The sequence below is a fragment of the Typopeltis vanoorti genome, chromosome 24, assembly GCF_054136105.1.
Source record: "Typopeltis vanoorti isolate ZY-2024b chromosome 24, IOZ_Tvanoo_1.0, whole genome shotgun sequence".
Taxonomy (NCBI): Eukaryota; Metazoa; Arthropoda; class Arachnida; order Uropygi; family Thelyphonidae; genus Typopeltis; species Typopeltis vanoorti.
The window spans coordinates 31,798,008-31,811,916 of NC_143572.1; the positions used below are offsets into that span (position 1 = coordinate 31,798,008).

The window sequence follows — 13,909 nt, forward strand, 5'->3', positions numbered from 1 at the left end:
ACATGATCAGGTGCAGCATCAAACTACCATCTCATGATCTACCTTCCAATCTTTTCAAATGGATCATCAGTGCTTTCTGTGGTTGTTCACTAGGTGTCGAGTTGGATGCTTTCTCTTTTCAGTGCCACGCTGTACAAACTAAATTGTGAATGGATAATGTATGCTTGTCTTGTCCATGATTTCTCGTTTCCTCTTCATCGTGTAAGAAACCTGGTGTTGTTCGAATGTTCCAAGCTTCAAGAATTCCATAACTAATGAATTAAAGTTCGCTTTCTTTAAGGGTATTTATTTTCACCTGTACAACTGCCAACATTCTATAAGCTCCAACTGAATTCGTCCAATGAAATAATGTTTCCACATTTAGGAAGGCGAATTAACTTCAATTTATCTGCATCATCTATCTGTGTCGTTTCCTAAGATTACAAATAGCACTCACTACATTCATTTGCTACACGTATTGCAATCTCATGCGCTGTTATCAACTATAAATATTCCGCGGTTGGTAACAGCGCTGCACAAACTAAATTGTGAATGGATATGCATGAAGTAACTACAGTTTTGAATGAATCGCTGATATTTGTGCTTTAGTCTATGTATAACGCCATATTGGCTGCACTGCATAGTTCAGAAGGCGTGGACAGAGTGATTGGAGTAGAGCTCTCATAGTACCCATATATAAAAAGGGAAATAAAAATGAATGTGAGAATTACAGAGGTATTTCCCTACCGAGTGTTCCTGGCACGATCTATGCAAGTATACTTGAGAAACGGTTGAGAAGAATTGTGGAAGAAAAACTTGGTGAAGAACAACCTGGATTCAGGCCAAATAGAGGCTCTCAGGATCAGATTTTCACTTTACGACAATTAGTTGAGAAATCATGTGAATATAATTACCCCTCAAGGGCTCACTTTAGTGAGTACGGGAGTGGCGAACCCGAGGTACCTATGCTAGACCATACCTTATTTCATGTAATATACATCTGTTATATTATCTATAGGATGGTCCCTACTCTTATTTCTTTCTATCCTTTTCTTATTTCTTGTTCCTTCCCCCCAATGCTATTAGAGTAATCGAGGGCTAGTGGTGATTCTTTCAATGTTTCTACTTTTTTCATCTCTTCACGCATAGAAGGCAACGGGAAACCACTATGCTTCTACTTTTTCCCTAGTTTAGATGAGCAGTAAAGATCCAAAGAAAGACTAGATTTGCAGGACATCTTCTGAGAGGTTCTTCCGGACACCTGACAAGAACTATATTACAAGGGAAAGTTGAGGGGAAGAGAAAACGTGGAAGACCAACTAGAGAGTGGTTTAATGACATCGTGGAATGGACTGGTTTAAGAATGATGGAAGCGACAGACAGAGAGAAATGGAGAAGAGCTGCTCATCTGCTGCAACCCTCTTGCTAGAGGATGCTACCGGACGACGACGACTGCACTTAAGTTATGTAGATCTGGAAAAGGGATATGATAAGGTGCCAAGAGAGAAGTTATTCAAAAGACTACAATTATATGGTGTCAATGGGGCATTATATCAATCAATACTTTGTCTTTATTTGAGTTGTAAGTCAGTAGTTAGAACTGAAGGAAGTACAGGAAGGTGGATAATGTTAAATCTGGTGTGAGACAAGGATGTACATTATCCCCTCTGTTATTCATTATCTATATGGATCACATTATGAAGGAAAGTGGTATTAAGCATGATATCAAAATTGGAGAAGTTAATGTCAGCTCTTTGCTTTATGCAGACGATGTTATACTTCTAAATAAATCCGCTCCAAGTCTGCAAGATTCCCTGACTAAATTGAGTAGCTGTTGTAATAGATATGGTATGAAGGTCAGCATTAAAAAGAGAAAGACAATGAAAATAGGCAGAATTCTTGAAAATGTCAACTGTGTTGTGAACGTGGAACCTGTGGAACAAGTAAAACATTTCAGCTACTTATGCACGATTTTTAGTGAAGATGGTAAATTAAATATGGAAATAGACAACGGAATCAACAAAGCTGGTATGGTGGGAAGTCAACTGAATACATTTATATGGAATAAGAGAGAAATTAGTCGGAACACTAACTTAGCTGTATACAAGACAGTGTTCAAACCAGTTTTAACTTATGGATCTGAGAGCTGGGTCAGAAGTAAAACACTTGACCAAAGACTAGAGACCGCAGATATGAGAGTGCTGAGAAAGATTATAGGCGTGAAGAGATGGCATCAATGGCAATACCATATTAAAAATGAGGATATTAGGAAAGAACTTGACATTGCTAGCATCCAGGAATGCGTTAGCAGAGCTAATCTCAGGTGGTATGGTCACTTAAACAGAATGGGCGAGGAAAGATTAGCAAAACAAGTGTCTGCCAGGTTAGAAGGAAAAAGGCCCAGAGGGAGACTAAGATATAGGGGATTGAAGAAGTGCCTTAGAAGATAGAAATATAAGATCTGATAATGTTGCAGTCTTGACAAGTAACAGACTGATTTGGAGGAAAATTGTAGATAGGAAGTTAGTAATGATGTAAATTTTTCATGTAGTACTATCATATCCTGTACACCCATTGAGGGTACATGTCAGTAATTTGATGATAATGATGATTAAATGGTGTAAAAAATAATGATAAATCAGCACAGTTATTCTGGGATTTCTGACATTATAACTTAAAATAATTATTCAGCTTTTCTTCCTGAGTAAGTTTATTCTCAATGTATATCGTTGCAAATGACATCAGTTTCAGCACAAAGTTCTTACTTAATTCTGGGAAGAAATTCACAAATACGTGTCATCATATTTATGCTTGATCTTTTAGTTGGCATGTTAATAACCTCCTTCCATTGTATCTTCGTTTTGCATTTTAGTTCAGTATCTTGTTGTTGCAGAATATTCCGGCTGGCTGCTGCATAATCTATTATGTACGTCAGTGAGTATATTCTCTGGCCAGGTTGACGACTTTTCATGAGAAAAACCTGATTTTACCGAAATCAGGTACAAGTATAATACGGTATGGAGAAACTAAAAGAATATTAGGTTAGAATATTTTTCTAAATAATGTAACGTAGTAGAAGTCAAGAAATAAGAAAGGAGTCATTAAACGCAGAAGTATTATATACACAATAGAATATATTGTATAATCAATAAAATTGGCTATAATCGATAAAAGTATCTCTAGTAGTTAAAATACATTAATAAATCAGATATGCGTATCTTGAAAGGAATCATACTTACCGTGTCCAAAAACTCCACAACCTTCGACAGCGTATAGAGCCAAGCAATAAAATTGCCCTAAAGAACATTAATAGTTTCAGATGGTATTTTTAAAAATATATATCAAGTTGTAAAAAGGTGATGTTATTAAAATTATTTACAATTACCAAATTTACAGTTTTGTAATTGTAATACTTTTCGATATCACTGATATCTCCAGAACCATTTGGATGATATCAAATTATTATTATTACAAGTATATATCAAATTTTTCAATTTTTAATTGAAATATTTGATATATATTTGTAATAATATATATCGTATTTAAGGTAATAACACTTACCTTAAATAAGCGTCGTGAGTGCACGTTGATCAACATATACTCTCGAAGCCTATCTGAGGATGACATTGTTTTAGTAACTGTCTTGCCGCTCTATTTCCCAAACAGCAATAGGTCAGATTGTGATTTTTATACTCACACACACACACACACACACACACACACACACACACACACACACACACACACACACACACACACACACACACACACACAAATATATACACTCTTGAAAGGCTAGGCCTAAGAAAAATAGACCCAACACTTCCGCATTTGGGAGAGGGCTCCGCTTAGCGTTGGGATTCTACACGCTGATTACATCATCATCATCATCATCGCGTCCATCTGTTGTTGGTTTTCACTCCAGCGAGCCCGATAAATTCTTGGAAAATAGAAGGAAATGATTAATAGAGCTTGATGGAATGTTATCGGAGCGTAGCTTACAGTTATTTCGGTTCATCCTGAATTTTCAAAATGTGCGTGGATGTGTTTTTCATTTCCTCTTTCAAAGGTTTCGATGACATTAAACAATGTGTGCGTGAGACAAAAAAAAAACATTCTTTGTATATTCATTCTAAGTTTCTATACGCTATTTTAGATGTATTTTATCAGATGTGCTATATTTTTCTTAGGTTGGCTTTGTTGCCTTTGAAGAGGGAGTATTGCTCCACTTTAACAAAAGATTTGCTCTATTCTAATACAACAAGGCATACTACAAGAAGATGTCCTTTTGCTTCGCAATGCTATAAATAACTTTCATCAATATTTAATCTTAATGAAAGCAAATATAATATAGGATGCTATTCTGATAATGTGATATTTCATTGTCCCCATAGAATTCAACATCGTCTACAAAGCTTCAAGTATTTACGAAGATAGATAACTGATTTATTCAACAGTCTCTCTCTCTCTCTCTCTCTCTCTCTCTCTCTCTCTCTCTCTCTCTCTCTCTCTCTCTCTCGCTCGAAGTGAAAGTACTCTGTTTACAAGTCCCACGGTTCGTAGTTTAAATGCTCCATAGATGTTTAGCTATTTTAAGGTGTGTGGCAAATTGTTGAGCAAATGCAGACATGAAATGCTATCCGAAGGTAACACCATTTGAATTGTTCTAGTGGCTTGTTTAATAACATTACACAGTATCTTACTATGCTTAGAAATTTATTCGTTATCATTAAAGAAGTGGTTTGTGATGGGTGAAAATTAGGTCACCACAGCACCTTCGAAGTTTTACGCTACATGAATATCAGAAGAATTAGTACAACGAACAAGTTAGTAAACTGTTAAGCTCCAACTGAATATATTATTATTATTATTATTAACAGTGCGTGAGTGCGTGTGTGATTTCATATCTTATGATTACTGAACCACATAATTAAGATTATAACTTTTAAAGTTTTACCACAATTAATATGTGCATTTAGATACTTCAAAAATTTATTTAATTTTTTGAAAACATAATTAACGATTAAAATAAAATTAATATCTGTATTTATTCAATATTTAATGAAATATATTAATAACTTAAGTGAATCAATCCACTACCAAATTTTCTCCCAAAGCAATTAATAACATTATTTTAGTTCTAATTTTCGAAAATCGATACGCAGCTGCTCTAACCTACGTCTCCGCCGATAGTTAATTTATAGCTACTGAAGGTTTATAAATTTTTGCGGTGTATTCAATTTATAGCCTTAATTAAACCATCTTAGCTTTTAGAAGCCTGTTCAATACTACATAGCTTTTCATGACTACTAAATACATTTTCTTTTATTGCATAAATGGCCTAACGCAAACCTTTATCTGATATATAATGTTTCTCGTGTTACAGTTATAATTCCATGCGTCTTTGTTTGCTGAATATAATAGTTTATAGACGTCTTCCCCTTTATATTCATGTTTCCTCTATGTTGAATGAGGACGTTGTTCATTTTTGTATCTAACGAACTTGATCTGTATACACGTTGTCCTCAATACATTACAATTACGACTTCTAAGTTCTTCTCTACAGTGGTTTGTTTAGATGAAAACAGTTGTTAATATGACAAAGAAAAACAGAGAAGACTCACAGTACACCATAAAACGTTGGACAGAGGAAAACTTTTGAAAGGAAAGGAAAAATATTCTTTATTCTATTACCATCCTGTAACTTATGCTTCATAGCCCAATAAATCACAGGCACATCTCTTACACATGGAAATGCATACGTATATCTGGTCACCAACATACATTCTTTAAGGACTCGTGAACAATAGCGCCCTCTGATGGTCATCGTTTCCCATGAGAATTTATTTCTCCGATTGTCCATTATTATTTTCGATGTCAGCTAAATTAAATCATTTGAGAACTTTAGTGCTGCCATCTGTTATCACTTGGCCCTATCAAAATATGTTATGTATTTATAAAGAAAATATAAAAATAATGTTAATAATTGATATCGAAATTAACACGTATCTGTGAAATAAAAATATTTATCTGAAAAACAGGGCGAAAAATTAATCTATTTGTATATGTGTACAAACATATTACTCTGTTAGGAACAGTGATTTTCTCATTTTTGTAAATATCACTTTTTGGTTGTATTCAAGATTCTATACAAGAGAGAGCCATTTGGGTTTATTATGACTAATGTAAGTATTTAATAAAGAGGAATATACTGTTGTTTTCTAAATAAAGGTGAATTTACTTTAGGAATAAACACTGTTAATTTCGATAAGAGGTTGTCTAAATTGTCGGAACATGCGCACCAATGGCGAACAGATCGCAAACGCATCTGAACTATTGCTGTCTGGGTTTCATTGGGATTCTTTTGTCGAATGCGATGTTTGTTTGGAAAGCATCGCTGTATAAATTACGAATGAGGGAGGAAAGAAATCGATTGCTACTCCTTAATTTTTTAGATATATGAATCGAAACGTTAATTATTTTTAAAATGTCTGAAATCAGAAAACTAACAAATAAAATAGAGAGTCAAAACGTACTCAAATATTTGCTTGTTCAATTTTGAATTTTGGATTGTCACTGCAGGTTTCTTAATGTAGGAAGAAGTATTTCGAGTGTATTTTAATAATCTTGTCCAATGTTTAGCCAATTTCAACTGACATAATTAATTCTATCGATTATTTGGTCAAGGGAGGCGACTACATTTATGTATTTTGATAAAAATGTAGTTATCAAAATTAAGGTTTAGAGGTATTATTCTAGTTTTCTTTCAATCCGGGCATTTACTTCTGTTTCTAGAGATTAGAAATAGCTCTATGGGTGGACAATGGAGCACTTATCCCACATTCTTACTGAAAACTTCATGACATCTACAGCAATATTTATTCTAAAATAAATATTTTTTGTAGAAATGTTTTTTTACATTGGGTGTAAAATACGGTAAAGATACCGAGAAATTTTATACTTGGTTTTAATCCTTTTCTCAAATAAGCAAAGCAAAGTTTTGCGCGTGAAATATATTCACGTCTGAGCTACTTGCATATAGAGGCTAATGACTTCATATCACTTGACTTAGTATGTATCCCATAATGCAAAGCACACACACCCCCTTTCAGGCGTGTATGATGCAATGCATAATTGGAAGGGCCACTACCCAGACCGGTTTCGACCATTACAGAGGTCTCTTCAGTGGGAGCCAGACTCCGGAGAGATACCAAAGTTGAGATATAGATATATATATATATACGAGAATACTTCTGCATTACTTCAACCTTAGTATCTCTCCCAGGTCTGGCTCCCACTGAAGAGACCTCAATAAAGTCGAAACCGGTCTGGGTAGTGGCTCTTCCCATTATACACCCCTGAAAGGGGGGGTGCTTTGCATTATGGGATACATACTAAGGCAAATGATATGAAGTCATTAGCTTCTATATACAAGTAGCTCAGACGTGAATATATTTCAGGCGCAAAACTTTGTTTGCTTACTTGGGAAAAGCATTAAAAACCAAGCATTAAATTTCTTGGTATCTTTAACATAAATATTTTTTATTTATTTATCCGGTCGCTGGGCTGTCACGGCACATCGGGACGTCTCCTTGGTGGTGGATGAGGGGGATGATCGGTGCCATTACTTTGTAGGCCTTGTGTAGGTACATGGGGACCCGCTAACCAACGACAGCTGCGGTCCTCCATTCATATGGGGGGGGGATGGTTCTGGTAGCCCATTCCGTAAAAAATGCCGCTATGTAAAGTATCATGTCTAAACAGAAAAGAGATAAAGCCGGGTAGTCTCAATATGCCCGGAACGGTGGTGTAAGGTGATGCAGCAGGCCCAGCGGTATCGTCAGTCCGTGACTGCTATAAAGTACCTCGACGCAGAAATTGCTTGAATATTGCTACTTGGAATGTAAGAGGATTGAATAAATGTGGGAAATTGGCTAATGTGATGAGAGAGATGGAGAGATTGAATATTAGTATACTAGGAATGAGTGAAACTTTTTTGGAAAGGATCATCAGATTTTGAGTAGACACTTCCAAATGGCAAGATATATAAAATATATACGTCAGGTGATGAAATGTCAAGGAAAGGTGTAGTGTTCATTGTAGAGAAGAAAACTAATAAAAACATTATTCATGTCATCAAAAAATCCGATAGAGTAATGGCAATTCTAGTGAAGACTGAACCTAGAGATATGCTGATCATTTAGATATATGCTCCTACAAAACAGAATGAGGAAGCAGAAATAGATATCATGTATGATGATATAAAATGGTGTATAAAGGAAGTCGGAGGCAAGAAAGATCTAGTTATTTGTTCTATGGGTGATTGAAACGCAAACGTCGGATCAAAGAGAACATCCATATACGTGGGCCCATTTGGACTTGGAATTCGAAATGAGAGAGGACAAAAACTGGGAAAATCCAAATGGAAGATACAAAAATCAATTAGACTATATTGTGGTCAGTAAACGTTGCTTCAATGGAATATAGAATTCAAAGGTGGTGCCAAGTTCTGACTGTGGATATGATCATAGACTGGTCTTAATGAAGATGAATATTGGCCTGAAAACAATAAAACTTAAAAGAAGTCAGCCCCTAAAATGGGATCTGCAAATGGTACAAAATCCAATAGTAAAAGCAAATTTAATGAAAATGTTTCAGAACTGCTGTTTGCACAGTTGCAAAACTTAAATGAACCCTTTCAGTGGAATAGACTACAAGCATCTATCATAACATCTGGTAAAAACCACATCAATAAACAAGAAGAAAGAAAGAAAGAAAGAAACATGGATAGCACAAGAAGTAATCAACCTTATCGATGAAAGAAGAACATGGAAAATAGGAGCAAATGAAGAAGAAAGATTAAGATATAAAACATTGGATAAAAGAATCAAATAGTTATGCAGAAGACTGAAAGAAAACTGTATAAATAGGAAGTGCACCGAGATACAAGAATTACAAAATAAGAACAAAACCAGAGAAGCCTTGCTGAAAGTGAAAGAACTTAATGGAAAAGCAAGAAGTACACAGTCTAATAACATCAAGGACAAAGATGGGAACATAATCATTGATAAGAAAAAGATAAATGGAAGATGAGTGGAGTACTTATCAGATCTCTATGATGATGATAATGTAATATGATAGATGATTCACAACACTTTAAGTTAAACGTAATAACAGATACCACTCTACCGCCAAGAAAAGAGATAGAATTAAGAATAATTAATTAACGTAATCAAGAATCTTCCCAATAATAAATCCCCTGAGTGGGTGCGATAATATCCCGGATAAGCTGGTGAAAGCTTTGACTGGCTATAATGACAACTATTTAGTGGAATCCATTCAGGACGTCTATAAAACAATAGAATTACCTAAAGTTTTTACAACATCTGCATACCAATTACAAAGAAAACTAATGCACAAAATTGCGAGAATTACAGAACTGTGAGCCTAATATCCCATGCATCTAAAATTATTTTAACCATTGTTAACAAAGAAATTGAAAGATCCTTAATCGGTGAATTGAGTGAACAACAGAAAGGCTTCCGAAGAGGAATGGGGACCATTAATGCTATCCTGGAACTAAAAATACTAATAGAAAGATCACTTGAAAGAAGCAGGAACATATGCTTCATAGATTTTCAGAAGGCTTTTGACGGGGTAAAACATAATAAAATGTTCAATATATTAGGTAAATTAGACATAGAACGCAATGTACTTAAGATAATAAAAATGTCTTATACCAAACATAAAATGCAGCTGTTTGACTCTGAGACTTCTGAAGTGAAAATATAAAGAGGAGTTCGACAAGGTTGTATCCTTTCACCAAATTTATTTATTATGAGATAGTAATGAAAAAGATTTAAAAACAAAAATAGGAATCAGTATCAATGGTATAAAATACAACAATCTTAGTTATGCTGATGATACCATTCTAATAGCAGAAAACAGAAACAAATTAATCAAATTACTGCAGCTGCTAATTGAAGAAGGTAAAGAATTTGGATTATATATTAATGCAAAAAAGACCAAATTTATGAAAATATCAAACGAAAACAGATCCGAGCCAGAAATATTCATAAATGATATGAAAATTGAACACACAACAGAATACAAATATTTATTTGTATTCTGTTGATGTTATTTGATTTTATTTTATTTGATGTTAAATAAAATGGTACCACCAGAATGAAAGAGACATGGAAGCGTCAAATGGTAGGAAATGCCTCCCATAATTCCAGCGAAGACCTAAAAAGACAACCTACAGTTTGAACAAGAACGAACATTCAGCTGTTTCAGTTATTTGTTTTGTTTTTTTTTTGGTTGAAGCCAATATTTAGATCGGAATAGTGGAAATAGTAATCAGATCCAAGAAAGGAGTAGTTATTACCATTGTAGTGACAAAGAAGGCGAGACTGAGAATAGCTGGAGGACATTGAACAAAAGGAAATGTACTAGAAGTTATATTTTTGTTAGTAAGAGGATAGCTGAAATCTACTACATATTTGATAGTAGAAGTAGACTAGTAGAAGTAGATAGTAGAAGGAGACTAAATGGAGAATTTGTGTTAGATCATTGCTGAGCAAATACGTGGACATGTCTTTCATCTTGATCAGTGAAAGATTAAAGAGAAGCCAATGATTTGTGGACGATGAAGTTCAGAAGGAAGTTGGCTTCATTGGTTCAGCATGTAGACTGCAGAAATTCTAGTCTCGGAAATATGTGTACAATACGGATGGTTAATAGATGGCGATAGCAGAAAACAGAAACAAATTAATCAAATTACTGCAGCTGCTAATTGAAGAAGGTAAAGAATTTGGATTATATATTAATGCAAAAAAGACCAAATTTATGAAAATATCAAACGAAAACAGATCCGAGCCAGAAATATTCATAAATGATATGAAAATTGAACACACAACAGAATACAAATATTTAGGCACCTACTTTTACTTTACTGCAGATGGAAAGCAAGATAAAGAAATAAAAATAAGGACAGACATAGCTAAAGATGCATTCTGGAAAAATAAAGATCTGCTCAGAAGTTCTGTGAGTATCGAGACAAAGAAAAGAATGATAAGAACATTAGTGTTGCCAATTTTCACATATGGAAGTGAGATCTGGATATTTAAGAAGAGAGTAAGGCAACAGATAATGGCATTTGAAATGTGGTGCTATAGGAGAGCTCTGAAAATCCCATGGACAGAGAATGAGAGACAGAGATCTTTATTACAGGAAATGATCCACGGAGAGAGATGAGATTGGCAGGACATATAATTGAGAGCTCTAGCAATATAATTGGGAAATTCAGCAGGACACAGGATACTAACAGTTTTAGAAGGAAAAATTATGGGAAAAGGATCAAGAGGCAAAAATCAAAGGCCATGGCTTGAAGATATAAGATCATGGACAGGATCACATGGCTATGCAGAAACAAAAAGGAAAGCCACCAGTAGAGAGAACTGGAAGGACATGGTGCTGCACCCTCTCACTGAGGAAGCTACATGAAGAAGAACTTTTTTTTTTTATTCTGAATGAATTATATAAATGTAAAAATTAATTGCCTCTCGTTTTCTTAATTTTTGTGATATACTTACTCGTTCAAGACCTAGAGGATGTTTGTGACTGATTGGCGCACACCAAAACATACGGAAATCGAGCCACGTGACGTATATTCCCTATAAGAAAAAGAACGAATAATTAAATTAGTAAAATCTATCTTTCCCATTCAAAAGAAATCAGTATGTTCTTGATGTTTGACCTTGTTTACCTGGGCCTATTTGAACTCGGTAATCAAGAACACTTACTGAAAAGATTGTTTACAAAATTTCGAAGTAGTTTCATTAAGGTTAAAAATAACCAAAGCGTATTTTAAGAAAACAAACAAATAAAAAAAATAACTAACCAATCTCGGATTGGTGCACTGGAGAGAAACGAAGTGCTAAGTGGATTCTCTGTCTCTAAGGCAAATAAGACCTTTTTTTGTTTGCAAAATAAGCCAATAAAATTAAATTTAATCTGCAGAGTGTGGAGACACTTCAATAATGCAAACGTCTGTCGCTGTACACTGGTGAGAATACGAATTCCAAATAAAACAAAAACGTACCAATGTCTAATATAAGCATAAAGGAAGCCAATGCAAACAAGAATACGTTTTTGTTTTATTTGGAATTCGTATTCTCACCAGTGTACCGCGACAGACGTTTGCATTATTGAAGTATGTCTACTTCACTGTATACTGTTGCTACGTCTTCCCTGTCTACAGTTATGGGTAACTGATTCATATACAGCGACTATTGCTGTATAATTTCAAACTGTCGTTATTATTTATTCATTTTAGTTTAGTAGCGAACGAAAACAGCATTTGTCTCCATGTGTCGGAAGTCTTGGACATTCACAAATACTTTTCTATTAAAAATTTAAAAAAATTAAAAAAAATACTTTAAAAGAAAATTTTACAATACTCAATTTTTAACTTACTCTAGCATAATAATAAAACAAACACTTACATCAATGCATATACAGATACTTAAAACAGCCATGATGGTATTATAGACTACCATAATCGTCTTTAGGTTGAAGGGATCTCTGTCTTTCATCATTTTCGGCCCGAGGACTTTTGCAAACGACACATAACTGGCAGCAACCAGAAGGACCAGGTTCGAGTTTTTAACAAATGGCCAACGTTCTATACTTTCATCTACAGAAGAAATAAAGACATCAAATGGTAGACGTTATCTGTCATTATTGTAAATGCTTGGCGACTCTACAGAATGTTATGATACAAATAAGAATCTATGCTAACATACAAGTGTGTACAGCTACAATATGATTATATTTAGTAACATATAATTAAGAGAAAAGTAAGATAGTAAATACTGGTGTAATTAGGGATTCCGTTTGCAGTAAGTCAGTTTCTGGTAGCTAATTCTTTCATTTTAAGGAGAAACCCAAAGCTACTACAAATTGATCTTCAGTTGGATTGCTGTTGCAAGTCAACTTCCGCAAGGCTAGCTGCGCCATCTATTATTAAACTTTCAATGTATTTTTCATTTTCATATCATGTTCTCTATATATTATACATTGCATGCTATAAATAAAACTTCCAGGTTCATAACTTTTGGATTACTTTCCTAGTGGTAAGAAGGAAGTACCAGTCTCACTTCATTCTTCTTGTTTTCGTAAATACAATTCTTGCCCTGGAAATCCTGTTTCTTGCTTCGTATAAAGAAGAAAAAAAGAAACCTGTTTTATCTGTTTTGGGACAGATAGAGGTCGTGGTCTTTGGAGAAATCTGTAAGGTGAAGGACAGAAACAGATAGAATCAAAGATCTGGTTAAGGAACTGGTTCGGTAAGTTTGAAGTTAAATTGTGAATGCATGTTGGCAGCTGTTCGGCTTTTTCTGCATACGTGGAAGAAAGTTGGCGAATGCTTTCTGTAGGTTTGTTGGAATTATACCGCGAAAATATCCATAGAAATGACATAAAGTTGAAAGAGAACGAGTAGCAGAAAACGATGAGTATGGTCATCTGTTATGAGCGAAATGTCTCCTTCATAGCGTCAAACATTGTTAGAAAGATTCTGAAGCTGCGCCCAAAATGCGAGACTAGTGATATTGTAGGGTTGAGCAAATTTCGGATTCATTTAGTTTTGACTGTTGAAAAGATCAGAAGTATTTAGTTTTGATAGTTGAACACGTGTCCGTCCTGAATAAAAATAGCTATGTTTTGGTGAATTAGTAGGTAGAGATGTGATAGGTTTGTGACATCATCATCATCTGATCATTGGGCATCCACAGATGGTTAATGAATTACAACGGGCGAAAGTAAGTAGTTAAAGAAGTAGCTGAGAGTTTGTACAGATGATATAGGATAGGTATTAATTTCAAGACATATATTTTGAGCATAATTAGCAGGAATATGATGAATATCA

The 13,909-nt window shown here is 34.6% G+C and overlaps 1 protein-coding gene across 1 annotated transcript in view; it reads right to left on the minus strand.

Moving 5' to 3' along the window:
* The window catches only part of LOC150093079 (very long chain fatty acid elongase 1-like), a 28,966-nt gene that overhangs the window by 9,127 nt on the left and 5,930 nt on the right, over nucleotides 1-13,909 (minus strand). Inside the window, exons 2-4 of the mRNA XM_090414151.1 lie at nucleotides 12,486-12,676; nucleotides 11,574-11,654; nucleotides 3,219-3,275 (exon numbers count right to left, since the gene is read on the minus strand). Of these exons, the coding sequence (XP_090270277.1) occupies nucleotides 3,219-3,275; nucleotides 11,574-11,654; nucleotides 12,486-12,676 (329 nt within the window). The remainder of the gene's footprint in view (nucleotides 1-3,218; nucleotides 3,276-11,573; nucleotides 11,655-12,485; nucleotides 12,677-13,909) is intronic.